The sequence below is a fragment of the Lithobates pipiens genome, unplaced genomic scaffold (genome assembly GCF_037356315.1).
Source record: "Lithobates pipiens isolate NorthernLeopardFrog02 unplaced genomic scaffold, aLitPip1_a1.2 Scaffold_18, whole genome shotgun sequence".
Classification (NCBI taxonomy): Eukaryota; Metazoa; Chordata; class Amphibia; order Anura; family Ranidae; genus Lithobates; species Lithobates pipiens.
In genome coordinates this window covers 381,967,168-381,990,876 of record NW_027507758.1, presented here as the reverse complement: position 1 = coordinate 381,990,876, position 23,709 = coordinate 381,967,168, and the positions used below count along the sequence as shown (strand labels likewise).

The 23,709-nt window shown below is 38.9% G+C and overlaps 1 protein-coding gene across 1 annotated transcript in view; it reads left to right on the top strand.

Annotated features, from left to right (window-relative positions):
- Positions 1–23,709, top strand: part of CSMD1 (CUB and Sushi multiple domains 1) — a 2,539,710-nt gene that overhangs the window by 1,921,196 nt on the left and 594,805 nt on the right. The window contains exon 26 of the mRNA XM_077487775.1: positions 13,959–14,161. Within this exon, the coding sequence (XP_077343901.1) occupies positions 13,959–14,161 (203 nt within the window). The remainder of the gene's footprint in view (positions 1–13,958; positions 14,162–23,709) is intronic.

The following is a 23,709-nucleotide window of genomic DNA, read 5'->3' as shown; positions in this document are numbered from 1 at the left end:
CCTAGTTTCTGTAACCATGTTGCTATACCATATAAAAAGTCACCAAAACCTCCTAAAGCCTTAAAGGGGTTCCATCCATCTTTAGCAATATCTCTGGCCTTATTCTGTAGTTCTCTTATCTTAGCAAGATGTCCTTTTATAATGTCCTCATTATCAGAAATGTATATACAACAGTCGGTGCGAAATAACTTACACATCCCACCTTGAGCTGCAGTGAGAAAATTCAGCGTTAATCTGTGCTCTAATACTACTTTTTTAATCTGAGCCATTTCTTCACTTAATAAACCTATATCAGTGGTAGTAAGGTTAATAATCTCATCTACAATTCTAGTGTAATTATTTATTCTTTTCATTGCTTCAATTCCCCATCCTGTCCAGGAAGGGAACCATGACCATGCCATGTCGCCTTCAGTGAACAGCTCTCTTTTGAACACTAAAGGGTATTCTGGACTTTGATCTGCTCGCACTGTATCTTTGCGAACAGCCAAAGCAGGTGCTAACTTCCCAATATAACATGTACCTGTAACATTAGCAGGAAGCCAGGCGTAAGCTTTATTTCCACATATATAATATAACCCTCTACGTATGGACGGTATGCCTGCGCCTAAGAAACTGGAAGCAATAACATGGAATCTCAGGTAACCGATATTTTCACATATTGGGAACTGTGAACAATTTGTACTATAAAGGGTTCTATTTAGTTCTGGATCTGGGATATAATAATATTGACCATGGTTTCCTCCATAAACTGTAATCTTTGCCCTGGTGCAATCTGAATTGCCCAACCGTGTACATTTAGTGTTAAACGGGCATGTAATGTTTAAACAAATCTGTGGAGTGTCTATCTGTTTCGAAACCATCAAAGTTACTGATCTGTGCTCATTAGCTGTGGAGACGATGTATGAGCCATTTATTCTGGTCCTGTTTAGATCAGTGAATTTGAGAGGCATTGCTATCATGGGTATTGTTCCTGTTTGGGGATGTAAGTGAGAACACACCCAGCAGTCACTAGCGTTGCTATGGGTTGCATACAATTTTAACATTTGTATGAAAGGGTTATGTTTCCATGTCTCAGTTCTCACAAACAACAAAAAGAAAAAGAACAACATCATCATTTTTTCAAAGGATATCATCACTTCAGGATTTTCTTGCAGTGACTGGCGTGAATCCAGGAGGGCTTTCCTTCCAACTTGACTGCGGAACCGGTTGTCAAAAGCACCAAATGTGGTCCGTCAAATTTTGGTTCTAGCGGCTTTCTGACGTGTCGCTTGACCACCACCCAGTCACCTGGTTGGATTCTGTGAATACCTGAAACAGAATCTGGGTCGGGGATAGATTTATAAACACCTTCATGTATTTTATTCAAAGTTCTTTGCAAAATCTGAACATATTCTAACAGACTAGAGTGAGAAGCCTGCAACTGTTGGGGAAAATATAGCCCTGTTTTGGGTGGCCCTCCAAATAAAATCTCATAGGGGGACAGCCCATGTGGTTGTTTAGGGGTAGTTCGTACAGAATATAGGGCTAATGGCAAAGCTTCCACCCATCCTTTTCCTGTATCTGCTTTAATTTTTGCACATCTGTTTTTCAAAATTCCATTAAGTCTCTCAACTTTGCCACTACTTTGTGGATGATAAGGTGTATGGAAAGCTTGCTGTATGTGAAGGGCTTCCATTACCTCTTTCATTACTTCCCCAGTAAAATGGGTTCCTCTGTCACTCTCAATCGTTTCAGGAACTCCATATCTACAAACTACTTCATTCAAAATTTTCTGCAAAACTTTTTGCATTTGCTTTGGCTACCGGCCAGCACTCTGGCCAGCTTGAAAACATGTCAATACAAACTAAAGCGAACTCATAGGTGCCTATTCTGGGCATCTGAATGTAGTCTATTTGAATTCTTTGGAAAGGGAAATCTGGCCTAGGAGAATGCTTTTGGGGAACATGGACAGGCCTCCCTGCATTGTACAGAGCACAAGTGAGACATGAAGCACAAAACCTGGCTGCAAATGCACTAAATCCAGGTGCTATCCAATAGCAGTCAGTAAGTGCCACCATCGCGCCCTTAGCAAGATGACTGACGCCATGTGCCAGTTGTGCTAAAACTGGGTACAAACTCCTGGGTAGACACCACCTGTTGTCAGCGCTCCACAGGCCCTGCTGATTTTGGGTAGCATTACATTTGTTCCACTTATCCTTCTCTTCATCAGGGGCCTGGTTCTGCAACTGAATTAGAGTTTCTACATCCCACTGCTCTTGATGAGGGGAATCTGTCCCCGCTACCTGGGCGACCCCTACAGTGGGTGTGACTCCCAATGCCATAAGGGCAGCATCCTTTGCCGCTTGGTCCGCTAAAGCGTTTCCTCTGGCTGTCATGTCATTTCCCCTTGCATGCCCTTTTACCTTCAAGATGGCAACTTCTGCTGGTTTCTGAAAGGCCTCAAATAGCCGCTCTATGAGTTTTGCATGTCTCACTGGCTTCCCTGCACTAGTCAGGAAATTCCGTGCTTTCCAAATAGGCCCAAAATCGTGAGCGATTCCAAACGCATATCTGCTGTAAATGTTTCCCCTTTGATTCTCTAGGAGATGACATGCTTTGACTACAGCACACAACTCCGCTTCCTGTGCTGACATCTGGGGTGCCAATGCCTCCTGGTGTAAAATGGTGTCTGTAGTAGTTACAGCAAAACCTGTGTGTGGCTGACCATCATCGGTGTAAAATCTGGAACCATCTACAAATAAGTGTGTGTCACAATCTGATAAAGGCTCATCTTTTGCTGGTGTGACAGAGGCCCTTTCTACCTCCATCAGAGCCATACAATCATGAGAAAAACTCTCTGATTCTACATCAGTACCATTTGTTGCATCTTCCTCATCAATTATAGGAAGAAGAGTAGCCGGATTTAAAGTAACACACCGTTTGATTGTTAAATTCGATGGAGCAAAAAGAGCAGACTGGTACTTGTCAAATCTACTGGCAGACACATGTCTGGTATTTACTTGATTCATGATTTCCTGTACTGCATGTGGCACATACAGGATCAGAGCAGAATCTAGTACAAGCTCAGTTACTTTGTCTAGCAGCAAAATGCAGGCTGCTATGGCTCGCATACAACTGGGGGAGCCTTTAATGACAGGGTCTAATGAGGCTGATACATACATCACAGGCCTCTGTTTGTCTCCATGTAGCTGGGTGAGTACACCTGCAGCAAATCCATTGACTTCATGACAGAACAACGAGAAAGTCTTATTATAGTCAGGAAGTCCAATGGCGGGAGCTTCAGACAAAATTTTAATAAGCTCCTTCATCTGCAATTCATTTTCCCATGTGAGGTCGAAAGGGTTTCTAGTGGTAGCCTCATATAGAGGAGCCATAAGTTCTGATGCATTTGGAATCCAGTCCCTACAATATCCCACTAACCCCAGGAAGGCACGTAGTTGCCGTACATTTCTTGGCTTTTCAAATTTTTGTAGAGTTTTAACTCTATCTGGGGTTAGGTGACGGATTCCATGTGAAATGCAGTGACCCAGGAAGATCACTTTCTCTTGGCAGTATTGTAGCTTATCTTTGCTAACTTTGTTGTTACTGTTATAGAGAAACATGAGAAGGCTTACGGTTTCTCTGCTACAAATGTCTTTTGTATCAGAACAAATAAGCAAATCGTCTATGTACTGAAGCAAGACTGTGTTTGGGTGTGAGGGGGACCATTGGTCCAATACCTGCTTTAACGCAGTATTATATTCAGAGGGGCTACTCACACAGCCTTGGGGCAATCTTGTCCATGCTAATTTTTGGGCGTCATTGGTAAAAGAAAAGATATGCCAGCAATCTGGGTGCAGAGGCACCGAAAAGAAAGCATTTGCAAGATCAATCACTGTAAAGCAGGTGCTGGAGGCAGGTATTCCACTTAGTAAAGTGTGGGGATTGGGCACAATCGGGGTATCTGCCTCAATTATTTTGTTAATGGCTCTCAAATCATGCACCATGCGGTATGTCACCTGCCCACCCTTCTTGTCTGGCTTCTTTGCAATTGGGAACAGGGGTGTATTGACTTGGGACTTAATTGGTACAACAACCCCTGCGGCTTTCAGTTGAGTGATTTGATCCTTTATCCCCTCAATCTGAGCAATACTCAGTGGGTACTGTTTAATCTGTGGGAGATGGGCTCCTGGTTTAATTTTTATCATGACTGGGGTGCAATCCAGCAGACCTACATCATATTTGCTGGTGGCCCATAATTCAGCAGGAATCACTTTCAATTCTGGTGGAAATGGCGGAGTGGAGTCTTGAATTAAAAATACTCCACACGCAGTATTTAAAACTTCTCCTGACAGACTACTGACCACTTGGACTCCTGTAGGAGTGTAGTCTATGTTTGCTAAAATTTGATTCAAAATGTCAGCTCCCAAAAGATTGGTAGGAACTGTGTCTGAAACTAACACTTTAGTGACAATTTCTGTTTGCTGTCCTAGCCTGAGTTTAAGTGGCTTGGACTCAACCAAATCAGTAGAGGTCCCGGTTAGGCCAACACCAGAGATAACATTTGTAGATAATAATCCTGGAGGTAAGTCCTCTATATTAAAAACACTTCGGCTTGCACCAGTATCTATTAAACAGGTTAATTCTGTTTCTCCTCCAGGATAGGGGAGTTCTCGTAAAAATACTTTTACTCTGGCCTCGGGACCATTGTCTCCCCTATTTAACATGATTGATACTGGCATGCCATTTTCCTATGCCTGATCCACTGCTTTTGGCAGAGAACTGGGATCAGCATGAGGTGCCTCTGAGCTCTTTTCCAGTCTACGGTCAGGAAGATGGCAGTATTTGGCTATGTGTCCTTCCCCATCACAATTGTAGCATATGATTGGTCCCCGATTGCCACGATTTCTGACATTGCCTTTACCTCTTCCTCTACCTCTCTGCTTCCCCACATACATAACCTTGGGTTTGCTGTCTTTTTGGTTAATCCTGTTTTCTATGGATAACAGGATAGGCAGGACGTCTCGAATAGACATATTGCCTGCCTCAGGCCTTGCTGTGAACAACTTTTCTTTCAACTGGGGTATTAAACCATCAAGAAACCTTTGTTTCACCAGTTGTGTAGATGGACTTGCAGTTTCTCCCGCCTTCTCTTCCTCTATTTTAATGCCTGCTTCCTCAGCCATATCACTTAACCTCCTCCAATAAGCCCCTGATGCCTCCTCTTTCCCTTGCTTGGCATTCATAAATTCAGCATGTCTGGTTTGTCCATATATTTGGGGCAATTTTTCCTTCAATTTCTCACAAACCTCCCATCCACTAACCATCTTACCTAGATTTTTGATGTCTACACCACATTCTTTAAGTATATAACCAGACATGTTGCTTCCCACTGCTTTAATAAGAAGCTGATGAATGTCAGTAGCAGAAGCCTCATATGCTTCCTGTGCAGCGCTAAGTTTGTTTGCAAACCCAATTGGATTCTTTCTAGGGTCTCCCAATCCCTCTAATATGGATCTCATATCTTGGGGACTAAAAGGTACATGCCATTTAATTTGAGACTTACTGTCAACAGCATTACCTTCAAAAACTAATTGGGTTCTGACAGGATAAACTGCAACAGATTGATCTATGACCGGGGCAGAAGGGGCGGCATCTCCCTTCTTTCTCTCTTCATCTTGCTGCCACAATTTGGAAATTATGGTTTGCTCCGGAAGTTCAGACTCTATCTCTCTTTGTCTGGCCAAAGCCTTAAGTTCAGAGAGATCTAGTTTTGCATATGTGCCTTTGGATTTATGCCAATCATCTGTTTCTAAGATTCGAGCCAAATCCCTCTTTGTAGGTTGATATGGGGCTGTTAAACCTCTGCTCTCTACTATATTGCCCAGCTCATCTTTTGTATGTTCCATGTAATCTAATTCTTTTGCTTTTGTGCGTGGACCCCTTAAAGCCAAACTGGCAGCCACATAAGGTGGGGGGTCCTCCTCTACAGAGTCTTCTGGCCAAACGTAGTAAATTTGGGCAGTACTTTTATTAAACATCTCCATCAAGCCAGTTTGATTTGCTACTTTAGCTTCTGTCTCCCATGTGCAAGCTATTCTCCACGTTCCTTCACTGCACAGTAGTGGGCCATAATCGTGCAGAAAAGTTTGCCATACTTGTAAATCAAAAGTCCCTTCAGATTTTAAAGGTTTAGCTGTTCCTTTTGTCCATTCTACCCATTTATCTAGGGGCTCAGTATAGGTGGAACCGTACCTTCGGTTCATATATTCTCTAGCGCTCATCTTGCGCTGGGCATTTTCTGAAGGCTTCTCTCCCTTCATTCTCTTACTTAAATTAATGCCCATAATGACTGGCCAGTCTTCTCTATCTGTGCCTATACACTCTTGCCTCTAAAACAAATAGTACAGCAAATCTGCAGATTTACAAGAAAAGTCTCCACTTATCTACGTGGATAGAAGGGGTTTATGACAATAGACAAAACACTCATTAAGAGACCCTCCTCGTCTCTTCTCTTCTCTGAGTTTTATCTGACCCTACCATGCGCCTCTGACCCAGGTCGCCCACAAGGAGTCAACGCAGGGAACTGCAGAGGATTCTCCCTATCCACACACAGTCCAGCCCGTGAAGGGGGACACAAACACATTCACACACACACGTTACCCAACCAGAAAGGTCCGAGAGTGGTCTGGTTTCCTTGAGAACCGACAGATAGGATACATAGGAAAGGCAGAAATATAGCAAGCTTAAGGACAGCTTACCTAGCCGGCATTTAGATGTCTGCGTTCCCAATGATCCAGATCAAAGCGCGGTTCCTTCTGGAAACTCTGCCAAGCTCCTGATATTCTGACTCGCCAAAACTGTTATGACTGATTTCTGATTGGGACTCTAAAACAAAGTTAATACTGCAGCTGCAGGAACAGATTCACAGGACTCAATCACTGTGTTTAAAATGTCCGTTCAGTGTCAAAATTTATTATTACATGTTATTTTATACATAGATAAGAAAGGGGTGGTGTGAGATGTTATTAAAAACTAACAAATAGAAATATGTTATTAAGAGCTAAACAAATAGAAATATATTATTAAAAGCTAGCGAATAGAACAATTGCAAAAGTAAAACAGTGAGAAGGGAGGGGGGAGTAGAGAGTGTTTAGTAGGAGAGGTTTCTGTGTGTTAGGTGAAGGTTACAGAACACTAAAGCAAAGGAGGACAAAATGGAGTCTCTTGTGCTTAAATGAACAGTACAGTGAATGTCCATGTCAACAGTCAACTTCGTTAATTTTTGCGACAGCAAGTATTAAAGCCTAACTCTATGTTTTGGTGAATTTCAAATACTTTGCTTGGACCAAGCTGGTCCAAACAAAATATTTTCTTCACTAATACTATTCACTAACTAGTTCTATGAGCTGCATACAGTACACAATGCTGTGTTCTGGCAGCAGGGCAGAAACTTCCCGTTCCACTCCTGGAACAAAATTGAATTTAGCTGAGTGCTGCTTTATATAATATGAATGATTACAAGGCTTCCGCTGAATGGTTGAGGCAGGGATGCATGCAGATGATGTCCTCCTCAGCCAATCTGTTTTCTATTCATTCATAAAATACAAAGCTTTCCCTGAATTTCTGAGCAGTACTCTTCCAACTCTATTTTGTTCAGGGAGCAGGATAGGACGTTCCCATAACATTGTGCTGTATATTATAGTAGTTTACATACAGTTTATACAGCACTGACAGTCGCTGCATGTGTTAGTAAATTAGTTGAGTTTGTTTTGACCAGTTTGGTCCAAATGAGCTATGTAAAGTTTACTTAAGTTGACTAAATCTTGGAGTTAAGCATTAAAGTTGGACTCCAGCATTATCATTATTCCTTCACAGTTGTATGGGTTCCCTTCCTGTACTGAAGTTGCTTACTTTAATTTAACTAAACACTGTGAGCCTTTTACAGTATGCATTAGAAACTGTAGCAAGTCAGTTCCTTACTGTCCCCGGCCAACAACCTTCAATCACTGCATTTCAGTTCTTTCACTCATGGAGGCTCAGCAACACATGTGGGCATTAGTTATGGAAGCCAACATGCAAAAATATCATTTTTAGGAGTGCCCACTCCAGACTGACATTCATCCATCATCCTTTGGGGCTAAGGCACTTAAGGGAAGTCATGAGGCAGGATGCCTGCATGTTTTTGAGAAACTTTACACAGAACCTAGCTGTCTTCTCACACCAATCATGAACTGCCTGCATAGCATATAGAAGCCCAGAGACACAGTGATGGCTCTAAAATATTATATGTAATAGAAATAAAATGTTTTCTCATGAAAGATAGAAATGCAAATATCCCAACAGTGTAATATATAAACATGTATTGGCAGCACATAAAGGGCTAAACTCCCTTGACAGAAAACATGTATCAGCTTATTGGCAAATGATATGACAGCGATTTCTTACAGTTCCCTCTCCTGTGAGAAACTGCTGTTATATTGTTTGCCGATAAGCTGATATGTGTCTTCTGTCAAGTGAATGTAACCCTTTATGTGCTGCCAATAAATGTTTACATATTAAACTATTGAGGCATTGGCATTTATATCTGTCATGAGCAAATATTACTTCAGGGAAGTGAAAGAGAAGATCAAGTGCTTGAGAGGAGGAATCCAGGAGCTGCAGAGATTTGTAATGTGTCCATAGACTTCCCACACACTTAGAGGTCCACCTAAGGAGGTGAGAGCACACCTAAATAACACTTGATGCATGGAGAGTGTCGAGGACACTGTGTGCAAGTTTAAGCAGGAAAGTGGACAAGGTGCACAGTAGTAAAGATCTGGAGTATTTTATGAACTTTTTCACTGGGAATTTTTCCTTTGGACATGGGACTTCATGTACAAATGTTTGCATGATTTTTATTTATTTTTTATATGAAAATCACCTGGAATATATCGATTTTTTGAGTTGTTTGGAGGTTTGTGCACTATTATCACGTTTGCATAGTGTATGTTACTGTTGTGGTAGTATTAGGATCAGTAGCTTTTTCTGATAGTCATTTATTGAGTTATGCCCTGTACACACGGTCGGACATTTCGACCACAAAATCTATCTGATTTTTTCCGAAGGATTTTGGCCAAAACTTGTGTTGCATACACACGTTCACACAAAGTTGTCAAAAAATCATCGAACACTTATGTCTGGACTATAAACGGGCCAGTAGCCAATAGCTTTCATCTCTTAGTTTATTCTGAGCATGCGTGGCATTTTTTCTGTCGTAATTGTCTACACACGATCGGAATTTATATGATCAGACTTTGTTATCAGAAAATTTTAGATCCTGCCCTCAAACTTTGTGCGTCACAAAATCCAACAGAAAAAATCCGATGGAGCCCACGCATGATCAGATTTTCCGACAACATGACTGAATAACACATTTTCCATCTGAAAATCTGACCGTGTGTACAGGGCATTACAGTTTTGTATTGGTGATTTAACAGAGGTGTAAGCAACTTTTAGATATAGAGAACTAGAGATGTCAGAAAAGTATGGAGGTTCTTTCACATATTTCTTATGTGCCCATTATGTCCATGTGGTACCAATTATTGAGTCGGGGAGTGAGGGGGAATCTTGCAAAAGGGTCGCAAACAATAAAAGACTGACAGAGGTTCTAACATCTATCCACTCTTTTAAAAAATAAATGTTTCTATTACTATCTTAAAGCTATAAACCCATCATGTCTTAAAGTGGTAGTAAACCCTCCTTTTGATTTTTACCTACAGGTAGGCTTATAATAAAGCTTACCTCTAGGTAAAATTAAAGTGGAAGTAAACTCCCCTATCGTTTTCAGCCAAGGAAGCTGCCTTCTTTGCCTCTGTTTAATCTTCAACTGCTATGGTGCTGCACATGTGATTCGTTATGACACCAGCCATTGGATGGTTTGATAGTTTGGCTGAGAGCACAGGCAATGTGCAGTTAGCATTCCCGGCATGCCTTTTTTTTTAACTGTTTAAATCCATGGGTTTACTTCCACTTTAATATCTCCAAAACATACACTTTTTAGCAGGTATTATAGCGGGGAGCAGCCAGTGACGTCACTGGCACATGTGCTGTGAGGGAACAGCATACCTGATGCTTTAATAAGATATTACAAAACCGATAACAGATACCCTAAGTTGTATGCCTTTAGTGTTGGTAAAAGAAGCATATACATGCTTCCAAGCCTGGTAGGCATATGTGTAAACACTGCCTTCTAAGTTGGCCTTTAAAGAGGAATTATGACCAAACTAAAGAAAATGATATATAAAACGCAATCTGTCACTAGCATTAACTCACCAGTTTTTGGTTTTCCTGCGTCCCCCTGTAACATTTTTATTACTAATTGATTCTGCCAGTAGATCTGCTATTTTCATCTTCCTGTAATAGGAATTACAGCCTTGTTTGTTCTGTATTGAAATTGTATAGCAGCATTGTCACCCTGTGGAACAGGGTAGTCGTATGTGGGCATGTCATTTTAAATGGACTTTAGGTAGTTCCAGCAAGTTCATTTTTTTCTTTTGGAAAAAAGATTTAGAACATATGAATAAAATATTACTTTTTTAAAGCACCAGCCCAACCCTGTAACTCCCACTTTTGCCACACAGCTTGGCCTGTAAGAGGAAGTGAAAATATAACAGATCTACTGATGGGATCAATGGGTACTAAAACTATGTTACAAGATGGACAAAATGTGCTTTGTTAATGTTAATGGCAGACTGCATCATTCATACAATTTTTATTTATTAGTGCTGTTAACATACTGTGTGATTAATAATTTTAAAACAAGAGCAACTCTACTTAAATAAAATTGTCCCATACCAAGAAAAATATAACATTTTGTTAAATATGTGTAAGTCTTTTGGAACAAGTGTGCACCATGTGTATCATGTATAACATATGACAGTGCCACTGATTTTGATAAAAAAAATATGCTGTCAATAAATTTCTGTCTTCAGAATAGCTTTCTCCTGCTTACATAATGAGGTATCTACTAGAATTTTATCTTGTATAGATATGAAATATATTATTCCGTTTAAGAAATGTTTCTGCTGCTTTAAGCACTATATTTTATTTATATTTAAATTGGAAACCGATCTCTGTGTACATCTACACTTTGATCTTTCCATAGCGCCCTTAGCATTTTAGTTCAGATATAAAAAATAGTTATCAATAGTCCGCTCAATTATATACTGTAAGTAGAAGATACACATCCATGAGAGCTGTGTGTAAAAACTTTTATGGAAAGTGTCAAAATTCAGCTTAATCATTCTAATATTTCTTTGTATTAGTACAGAACTCTGTAAACTTGATGCAGGTATTATATTATTTAAAAAATATAGTTCACAATTAAGATCAATGCCTTTTAGATTGAATGCCTCATGAAGACTATGCAACATTATATATGAATGAATGAATGAAATACTTGTATAGCGCACAATGCGAACTGAATCGCCTCTAGGCACTGTGGTGAGCTTTGATCATCTGCTAAAAGAGGAAGGTCTTGAGTTTTTTCCTAAAAGCCAGGTGATTTTCTTCCAGGCGGATGTTGATTGGTAGAGCATTCCATAGCCGAGGCCCCTGGACAGTGAATCTCCGATCCCCCTTGGATTTATACCGGGCTTTGGGCACGAGGAGGAGGTTTTTGTTGGCTGATCGAAGACTGTATATACAACATAAAATCTCCTACTAGCACTTCACAAGTATAAGTCTGCAGCACCCCCCCCCTCAATACTACTTCAAGGACAATAAAGGGTTAAAGTGGTTGTAAATCCTTACAACACACTTTGACCTACAGGTAAGCCTAGATTAAGGCTTACCTGTAGGTCTAAGAAATATCTCCTAAACCTACATGGTTTAGGAGATATTTGCTGAAAGATAGGCACCGCTGTCTACGGCACATGCGCTGTAAACAGCGGCGCACAGGCGCACTGAGCGCACCGCAGTTAACAGTGATATGCCGCGAGTGGTGGCTCCCGTGCGCATGCGCAGGAGTGACATCATCGCCGCTCTTACGAATGACAGCGCCAGAGCAGCGAGACCCACCAAGAAGATGGAGGCTCCGGACTACAGGGGACAGCGGTGACTTCGCTGGCTCCTGTGTCAGGTAAGTGACACATAATGGACTACTATGCGATGCATAGTAGTCCATTATGCTTTCCCTTTGCAGGGAATCAAAGAGGAAGTAAACCCATCAGGGTTTACTTCCTCTTTAAACCAGTCACAACCAAGGATGTGTGGACCCTTTAAAATCCACTTGAAGTTGTGCACCTTTTTCCTTGGGAATGCTTTAAATATATTACTTGACAAGTACACACGCACATTCTCGGCTTCTACAGGGTGTGTAGAAGTCATTGCTGAAACCAACATATGCCTTACTTCAATGACAATAAGGGGTTAAACCAATCACAACCAAGGATGTGGACCCTTTGAAATCCACTTGAAGCTGTGCACTTTTTTGCTTGGGAATACCTTAACCACTTCAGCTCTGGTAGAGTTTACCCCCTTCCTGACCAGAGCACTTTTTGCGATTCAGCACTGCGTTGATTTAACTGACAATTGCGCGGTGGTATGACGTTGCACCCAAACAAAATTGACGTCCTTTCTTTCCCACAAATAGAGCTTTCTTTTGGTGGTATTTGATCACCTCTGCGTTTTTTATTTTTTGCGCTATAAACAAAAAAGCGACAATTTTGAAAAAACTTTTTGCTATAATAAACGTCCCTCAAAAATATATAAAAAATGTTTTTCCCTCAGTTTAGGCCTATATGTATTCTTCTACATATTTTTGTTAAAAAAAATCACTTTAATCGTATATTGATTGATTTGTTCAAAAGTTATAGCATCTACAAAATAGGGGATAGTTTTATGGCATTTTATTATTCATTTTTTTTACTAGTAATGGAGGTGATCTGAGATTTTTATTGGGACTGCGACATTATAGCAGACACGTCGGACAATTTTGACACATTTTTGGGACCATTGGCATTTATACAGCGATCAGTGCTATGACAATGCATTGATTACTGTAAAAATGTCACTGGCAGTGAAGGGGTTAACCACTAGGGGGCAATCAAGGGGTTAATGTGTTCCCTAGAGTGTATTATAACTGAAGGGGGAGGGGACTGTGCAGGGGAGATGAAAGTTTGCTGTCCATACTCTGTAAGAACAGATTATCTGTCTGTTCTCCCCTCAGAGAACCGTAAACTGTGTGTTTACACATACAGATCCCGCTTCTCAGTGTGCCCCAAGCGATCATGGGAGCCTGGCGGTTATTGCCACCGCCGGGCACTCGCATCGGCTCCGTGGGCGAGAAAGCCCCCTAGTGGCTGAATATGTTACCGCCATAACATGATGGCGATTTGCGCAATCAAGCCATGTTGCCACAGTACAACTGTGGCGGCTCGTTGGCAAGTGGTTAAATATCCTTTTATCTCAGGTAAAAATACTGCATATATTGCTCTTATTTAATGCTCTATTTTGATCAAATAGCTGCCACACCCTCATCACAAAGGACCTTTCACCTATTTGTATAGCACAGGAAGAGGGGGTGTGTCTGATCAAGTGTTTTAATGACTTCTTATTACTAAAAGCAAAGGGTCTAAATCTGGTGGCTATTAGACTGCACAGTTATATTTAGATACCCTGCACATCTGCTGTAACAAAAAAGTAGAGGTAAGACTATGAAAACAGATGCTGTTAATACAATGTCTATGTGACTGCATATTGGGTTCTGTAATTTCACTTGGACTTTAAAGGGTATAATTTGGGATATAAATGAGATGATATTTATCAAAATCCTATATTTATATCCACACAGAAGTCACTAGAATTATTGTTTTATGGCTTTTGTTTGTTTTATTTCCAGTGCTTGCTAGTGTAACATTATATTTCCAGCGACAGAACAATGCATATTTTAGTATTTACAAGACTAAACATTATGTATACTGTCTTGTTTTTTTCAGCCTTCACTTTATAGTTTTTGACACTGAAGTCTCACATGATATCCTCAAGGTATGGGATGGACCTGTAGAGAGTGACGTTCTTCTGAAAGAGTGGAGTGGTTCTTCTCTCCCCGAGGACATTCATAGCACATTCAACTCTTTGACTTTACAGTTTGATAGTGATTTTTTCATCAGCAAGTCTGGCTTTTCCATACAGTTTTCAAGTGGGTATAACAGGATGCATTATAAATTTAACATGATTCACTATCTACGTTGCATGGAAATGTTCCTGTGTATATTCCTTACCCCTGACTGTTTTCATCTACATAAAGCACACAAATGCATATAGATTTTCCTTTCAAATGAGTTGAAATGCCAAACATATTTTTTCTAGGTCTGTCTCTATATTCATTTAAAATGCAAGGTGGGGAATAAATATTCATGATGTCTGTCAAAAGCAACCTTTCTTTTGGAGCCTTAGTTCAATTTGCAAACTTTTTTTGTCCCTTCACTTTCCATTTTTATTGGTGTCATCCATGTGGTGTCTCTATTTATGAAACCGTTAAAGGATTGTCATTCCAATTCAGCACAGCATGTAGAAAATGAAGATACAAACTGACTTGGGCAATTATATTAATTGTAATCAAGCTACATATTTTTCATTACAGCTTAATTACTATTTAATCATGCATAAAATCACAGAGTCTGAGCTTAGTTTAAAAAAATGACCCTTAATTTGTGTTGTTCATATGTATATAATATTCAGTAATGCTTAACTGTCAGCAGATATGTCTTTTATAACCAGAGTAGCTGTTAGTTAAATGCTTTGTTATTGCTGAGTAAACGTAGCTGGAAAGGCAATGCAAACAATAACTGAGTATGTTACCGATATACTCAGTTCCTATGGATATACAATCCATAGGAAACAAGTTGGATTATAGAAGGCACAATAACTTTACCTGATATGACATTAAATTCGATCTTTGAAAATACAAGATTTTTGGATTAATTATATATTTTCAGTCTTAGCCCTTGTACACACGATCGGAGATTCCGACGGAATGTGTCCGATCGGACCGTTTTGTCGGATATTCCGACTGTGTGTGGTCTACATCGTCGGAGTATCCGATAGACCAAGTTTTCCAACTTGTTGGTAAAATTTTCCGACAAAATTCTCCGATCGGACATACTCCGATCATGTGTAGAGAATTCCGATCGGACAAAGTGCCACGCATGCTCAGATCAAATTCCTAAACCAAAGCTATTGGCTACTAGCGTGAACATAGTCCCGTCGTAACGAAATAACGTCATCACGTTGGATTTTCCGACAACTTTGTCCGACCATGTGTATACAACAGTTTCGGACAAAATCCGTTGGACAAAATCCGACGGACCAAATCCGATGGATTTGGTTGTCGGAATCTCCGACTGTGTGTACAAGGGCTTAATGTATGGTTACGAGATGGCCATGAAATAAAATTAGCTGATCTGATGTTTCCAGTCAAATTTAGTAATGCAGTAATGTTGATGGCACAAGAAGAAAAATGTCAGCCATTTTCCATGCTAGGTTTGTAAAATACTTTGAAGGTTTTAAAACCTTGTCCAATCATTGTTTTTACTCAAAATCTAAGTGCTAGTGGTGTCTATTTCCATTTACTTGTCTGCAGAAGTATAATATACACTATTTAAGAATCTCTTTATTCTTAAAGGTTGATGCAAATTTGCTGACTTAATAATAATCGCGTGCTGTAGAATTTGTGCATCAAACATCTTCTGCAAAGATTTATAGGTTTCAGTTTGTCATCAAAATTTAGGAAATAGATGATGAACATCTTGGTTTTAAAATTTTAGAGGGGGACACAATTAGATGAATATTAGATTCTTTAATTTATGCTTACAAATTACAATGTGAGCTGGTAGAACCATAAATATAAACTTACCCTGTTTAATCTAATATATTTAAACTTTTTTTTGCACAATGCAAAGAAACATTACATTCTAATTTTAAGATGTGTTTTTATTGTTTCACACTGGGCTCCATATGACCATAGAAACTTGTCGGAGCACTACAGATTATTATAAAATCTGATATGCATATTCTGGCTTATTTACTGTACTAAAAATATTTCTAAAGTGCAGTGACTCAAAGTAACCCATTAAAAGAAATTGGTGCATTTTAAATCACATTACTTATTTTTTTTACTATTTTTGTCCGTGATATTGTAGTATGCAGTTGGATTTTTTTTATTTGGACAGCATGGCTAAGGTGATGCATTTGTGTCTGAATTGTGCACTGTAGTGGAAAGTATATTGAGAAAAGAACATTTTTTTTGTGATTGTAGGTTTAGATGCAACTAGTGTGTTCTAATACAATAAAATACAAAGAAGGACTTCACAATAAATACAAGAAAAAAAAATATGATTGAGGCTTGGAAGATAAAGCACTTTAATTCATACCTTCATTGATTTTATTTTAGTTCTATCAAGATACATTGACAGTGGAGGTCATACTGTATATTGACTTTGGAATGTTGCTCAGTAACTTGTAACATCAATTACTTATTTGTGTTGGCCATAATTGAGAACAGTTTTTCTTGCAGTTGATGTGAAAAGTCACTGCTACTAGTGATGAGGATAAGGTCGCTTGGGAGAAAAAAACAAAAAAACTCCATTGTGTTTAATCAACAGAAATTAGAAAAGACTAAAAACACCCTGCAGGAAAATATTTCTGCTTGAAATGGCATTAAATACTTCACACCATTTATCTATTCAATGCCATTTTGCAGAAATCATCTTAGCATGCTAATGGCTCTTTAATCCTTCAGATGCAAATTTAATTCAGCATTTATACCTATTATGGATTTGATGCACCGTTTAAAAGTCATATCACCAAAGCAAAATATTTAGCCATTTAAAGTGGATATTGAATTGAAGTGATCCAGCCACAGAAATGATGGAATGTACTTAGGTATCTAGATATACAGAAGAAATAATGCAAATAAACTATACATTGCAAAACTATAAAGAAATAACAATTGAAAGTAATTTTATTATGTAGGACTATAATCCTTTTGAGTCATCTTTATTGTATTTTTTATCTTAAATGTTTTTAATATGTTTTTAAATTGAAATTTTTACATGTTTTCCTTTTGCCATTTATACATTTTTAAACATTTTTACATTATCATTATGTTTTTAGTACAGGGTAAACCCATGGCACTAGCATCACAAAACATTATTTGTTTTTTGAAGTGAGAGTACAGCAGAAGCTGTTTGCTTCCAGACTGTCTCTAACTAATTAAAACTCTGTGTATATTAAAGTGGAACTTTAGCCTGAAAATTAAGTCCTGATAAATTACTGCACGCTGGCCCGTATGTGTATGCATCTATCCAGTAATGCATGGCCTCATCCTGCTCTGCACAGCCTCAGTTGTTATTTATTCTTGGCCAAAAATCTAAGCCAGTAGGCCTTGTACACACGGTCAGAGATTCCGACAACCAAATCTGTCAGAGTAATTCTGACAGATTCATTCCGGAAGAGGTCCGGAAGTGATGTTGCATACACACAGTCGGACTAAGTTGTCGGAAAATCCGATTGTACATAACGTGATGACGTTATTTATTACGATGGGACTACGTTCAGGCTAGTAGCCAATAGCTTTGGTCTAGGAATTTGATCTGAGCATGCATGGCACTTTGTCCATCAGAGTAAGCTACACATGATCAGAGTATGTCTGATAGGAGCATTTTGTTGTAAAATATTACCGGCAAGTTGGAAAAGTTGGTCCGTCGGATATTCCGATGGAAACAATCCGATGCAGACCACACACAGTCGGAATATCCGACAAAACGGTCCGATAGGAAACATTCCTTCTGAATCTCCAACCGTGTGTAAAAGGGCATATAGGTCTATCTGCTGACAGACTAAATATTTACTACTGCTCAGGGGCTCTGGGCTTCAGCAAAATGGCAGCACACTCTAATTTAGGTAGCATAATTATTAATGTGAAATGTATGTTCCTTGCTAAAGAACATTATTTTTTATCAAGTTGTTATGGGTAAAGTTTAACTTTTACAGGGTAGAGAAAGAGGATGAGGAATCATTTCACATATTTTTTCAGGTTTGTGTTTGATTTGTACTCATGCTAAGTTTGGTTAGTGAGAGATTTGTTTAACCCTGTGTGCAGCCTAAACATTTAAACTCTAAATCTGAACCCCATTAAAAATGATTGGGGTGAACCTGGAGAATAATTTCTGGCCATTTTTAAAGCTAATTGGAAAATAATTATTATAAAAGGCACGGGGAGCTGGGCACTGCTATGGATGACATGCGCTAATGCAAAAAAAAATATTTAAAAGAAAAACAAGGGAAATTTTTAATTTCCCTTCCCAAAAAAATGTTAATTACATTCTTTGCGGATTCCTTTAAGCTATAGATGTTGTTCTTGGTATCATGTATTTTGGATGTTTGAAAGAACACACAAAAAAGATCTGTAGTATTAAGAATAAAAATATTACCGCTGCTTGCACAGATTCCAGACTCCGGACTCAAGGTGAACATATTTGAGCAATGATAATCCCAAAACGTGAAACAAACCCATCCATCAAAATTAAACAAATAATAAATAAGCAGTTATACAATTATGCAATAGATAATGACATGCATTAAAAAAAAAGTTTGAAATTCTTGTGAGCCAATAAGCTAAATCTCAATTAGCATTTCTCATATGGTCCTTTGTAATCTAAAGGATTTGATTCAATACATTGTGCAAAAAAATGTAACCACTTCAATACTAAATATTTTTACCCCCTTCCTGCCCAGGCCAAATTTCAGCTTTCAGTGCTGTCACACTTTGAATCACGCAACACTGTACCCATATGAAACTTTCTCAATTTTTTTTCACACAAATAGAGCTTTCATTTGGTGGTATTTAATCACCACTGTTTTATTTATTTATTAAATAAATGAGAAATGGCTAAAATCTTTGAAAAAAAAGGGTTTAGTTTGTTTATGTTATCAAATTTTGCAAATAAATAATCTTTCTCTTTATAACTTTAGGCCAAAATGTATTCTGCAATATTTCTTTGGGGAAAATAACACAAATCCGTGTATATTATTCAGTCTTTAGGAAAGTTATAGAGTTCACAATCTATGGTATATACACTATATTATCAAAATGTTGTTGTGCCTGCATTTACATACACATGGCATCCCAGTCTTAGTCATTAGGGTGTAATATTGAGTTGGCCCACCGTTTTCCACTATAACAGCTTCAACTCTTCTGGGAGGGCTGGCCACAAGGTTTAGGAGTGTGTCTATGGGAATGTTTGACCAATCTTCCAGAAGCGCATTTGTGAGGTCAGGCACTGATGTGGATGAGATGGCCTGACGCAGTCTCCACTCTAATTCATCCCAAAGGTGTTCTATTGGGTTGAGGTCAGGACTCTGTGCAGGTCAGTCAAGTTCCTTCAACCAAAACTTGCTCATCTATGTCTTTGTGCACTGGTGTGCAATCATGTTGTAAAAGGAAGGGTCCATCCCAAAATTGTTCCCACAAAGTTAGAAGCAATACATTGTCCAAATTGACTTGATATGCTGACACCTTAAGAGTTCCCTTCACTGAAGTTAAGAGGCTAAGCCCAACCCATGAAAAATAACCCCATACCATAATCCTCTCTCCACCAAATGATTTGGACCAGTGCCAAAACAGGGTATATAAAGACATGGATGAACAAGTTTGGGGTGGAGGAACTTGACTGGCGGTCACAGTCCTGACCTTGACCTAAAACTTATTTTGAGATGACTTAGAGCAGAGACTGCAAGCAGGGCCTTCTTGTCCAACAAAAGTGTCTGACCTCACAAATACGCTTTTGGAAGAATGGTCGAACATCCCCATAGACACACACCTAAACATTGAGGACAGCCTTCCCAGAAGAGTTAAAGCTATTATAGCTACAAAGGATGGGCCAACTCATTACTGAACCCTACAGACGAAGACTGGGATGCCACTTAAATTCATGTGCGTGTTAAAGCAGTCCCAATACTTTTAACAATATAGTGTATATCTGAAAATTGATACATCCTGATGTACTGACAGTTATCTAATTTCTTGAGACTCAGAAAGGTATTAAGTAAGGGGCATGCACTTTTTTTTTTTTTATAAAAGAATCGCCTACTGTCAGTGGGAGAGATCGTCAGATTAGAGAATCGAGATTGCGGTTTTATAACGATTAATCGCACAGCTCTATGTGGGAGGGATAACTGGGCAAATTTGGCTAGTTTGTTCACCTGTTAGCTGAACTGGAAACAGGCTGGGTTTGGGTAGAACTAATGTTCAACACACCCGCAAAACTGATCACTAATTAACACCAGGGTCTAATTAAACAAACTCTCATTTAAAACAATAACAGACCTGATCCTAATAGGCACTAATTATACACGAAAATACACAGTACATTTTTACTATATAACGCTGTTTTTTGTAATTGAACTGTATGTTGTCATTCCACACATTCTGTATGCTTAACGGCCTCTTAACCACTTCAGCCTGGAAGGATTTCCTGACAATGCTCTTTTTTGTGATAAGGCACTGCATCGCTTTAACTGACAATTGCGCGGTCGTGTGACTTTGTACCCAAACAAAATTAACGTCCTTTTCTCCCACAAATAGAGCTTTCTGTTGGTGGTATTTGATCACCTCTGCGTTTTTTATTTTTTGCGATACAACAAAAAAAGAGCAACAATTTTGAAAAAAAAACAATATTTTTTACTTTTTGCTATAATAAATATCCCAAAAAATATATAAAAAAAATAAATTTCTTCCACAGTTTAGGCCAATATGTATTCTTCTACATATTTTTGTTAAAGAGTACTGTATATTGATTGGTTTGTGCAAATGTTATTGCGTCTACAAAATAGGTGATAGATTTATGGCATTTTAATTATTAATGCTTTCTTATTTGTAATGGAGGCGATATGCAATTTTTTATCATGACTGCTACATTGCAGCAGACAGATTGGACACTTTTGACACTATTTTGGGACCATTGACATTTACACAGCGATCAGTGTTATAAAAATGCACTGATTACTGTGTAAATGTCACTGGCAGGGTAGGGTTTAACCACTTTATGACCAGTGCAAGACAACGTACCTTTTTTGAAGAGGTCTATCTTGGTAGTGGCAGCAGCTGCTACCACAACGGAGATATCCATTTCTTCAGGTGCTGGTCGTATGTACGATAATGGTGGTCTCCATGGCGGGTTTACTACAAGATCACTGGTATCGGTGGTGGGAGAGGGGCCACCCCCCTGGAGACGGTCGGGACCTGTCACGTCTGTGGTATGGAGACGAGTGAGGCTAAGATGGCCCCCACCTGTCTCTATACCATGGCAGGGCGGAAGCAACATCAAAACGTCACTTCTGACCATACCTCTTAAAGGCACATTTTTTCAATGTCATTTTTTCAAATGACATTTTTTTCTATTTTTTTTTATTGCATTTAAATCCAAATATGAGATCCGAGGACTTTTTTGACCCCAGATATCATATTTAAGAGGGCCTGTCATGCTTTTTTCTATTACAAGCGATGTTTACATTCCTTGTAATAGGAATAAAACTGTGTAAAAATAAATAAAATCTAGTAAAATAAATAAGAATTAAAAAAAATTAAAAAACGCCCCGGTCCCTCCTTTGTAACTAAAAACATGCAACCTGTAGAATTTTTTCAATGTCGCTTATAGAGATTTTTGAGGGTAAAAGTTTGACGTCATTCCACGAGCCGGTGCAATTTTGAAGCATTATATGTTGTCAATTTACTTGGCGTAACATTATCTTTCACATTATAAAAAAATTGGGCTAATTGTACTGTTGTCTTATTTTTTTATTCAAGTGAATTTCTTCCAAAAAAAGTACGCAAATATGGTGTGAAAAAAAGTATTGCAATGACCCCGATTTTATTCTCTAGGGTCTTAGAAAAAAATAATAATAATGTTTGGGAGTTCTAAGTAGTTTTCATAATTTTCTAGCAAAAAAACTGTTTTAAACATGTAAACACCTAGTCTGAAAAAGAGGCTTGGTCCTTAAGTGGTTAAACACTAGAGGGCAATCAAAGGGTTAGGTGTGTTAACTGAAGGTTTTTGAACTCAGTGCATTCTAACTGTAAGGGGGATGGGCTCACTAGAACATGACAGAGATCACTGCTCCCGATCACTGGGAGCAGTAGATCCCTGTCATGTTGCTAGGCAGAACAGGGAAATGCCTTGTTTACATAGTCATCTCCCCATTCTGCCACTCTGTGCCATGATAACGGGCCACTGGTGGACAGTGATTCCGTGGGACCCATGGGCACACTCCTGCGGTGCGCCCACAGTGTCATCGGCATGCGCACGCCCACTAGCCGCCAATGACGGAGTGACATATAGGTATGTGGTTTCGGGCACCCGTGTCATTCTGCCGACATATATCGGCATGAGCCGGTCGACAAGTGGTTAATGACGGCTTATATTTTTACATGTGTTTGGTGTTTTAAACATTCCATATTATCTGCTAAAGTTACAATCTTTTTTAAATGATAATTTTATGAACATTAAAATAACAAGCTTCCGTTTGTATTTTGACTCCCAGTCAATTGTCACACTATAGGTTTGTGCTCCCCCCTACTCTTTAATGCTTCTTGCCACCAGTAATTTCTACCTCAGCTGAGGACTGCCACACCAGGAGTCTTTTTTAAGGCTTCTTCCCCCAGTTCCCTTGGGAGAGGACTTCTATAGATAGTTCTCCAGGTAGTAAGATCACTTGTACCCAGTCCTTTTGTTGAAGTGGCCACTTCCTGTTTAATATTTCTGTTACCCTCAGTGAAAATCCATCAAGCTGTTAATCTTGATGTTCCTCTGGGATTTTTAATAGGCATACAACCTTGAAAGACTTTGAATCCTCTAGCAGTCCGCTATGCCTGCTGTAATTGAAGAAGCTCAAAAACCTTCAGTCAGTGTAAAACTTCAGCAGGCTGATTTATTTTTAGCAAAGCAGAGTTACATGGACTACGAGAGAGATGGAGGTTACATGTGTAGCTTGAAATTTCTCTCTAGTTAACAACAAAATAAGAACAACCATAAGCTTCTATACAAGAATAGAAGCTTATATGATGTACAGAGATTCTCCAGAGCCTATCCTGTGGTTAACACTCAGATGTTAAAATTAGACAGCAATGCTTGATACAGATAAGAGATGCCTCTTCCTTCAAATTGATGTAAAATAAAATGGTGTTAGGAACAAATTGGAAGTCAGGAGTCAGAACAACATAATCGCTAACAGGTGGCCTTACAGAACAACAGTAAAGAAGCCGAAAGGGAGTTATCCAAGACCTTGACTTACTCAGAAAAAGTCAGTACTTGCATAATAGAGTGGCCTATGTTTCAGAACTCACAAATCCCTACTAGAACAGTTTTTTTTTTCTTTCTATGTTATTTCCTTAAAAAAAAAAAACACTTAAGCTTAATCCAAACTTAAGCAAACAATAAACAAAGTTCAAAAGCTGAATTGTATGCAAATAGCTAAATACACCTTTCATATTATTATTCTGCAAGAGAGCTGTTTTAACTAATAGAGTCATTTTCAATTCTATCCATCTAGTACTAATATTTACAGAAGCCTACCAGAAAGTACAGCCCAGTGGCATACCTAGTGTGCTCTGACACAGAGGGACGATCATTTTCTTAACCCCCCCCCCCCCAAAAAAAATGTTCTGAAGTAAAAAAACAGCCAAATTGT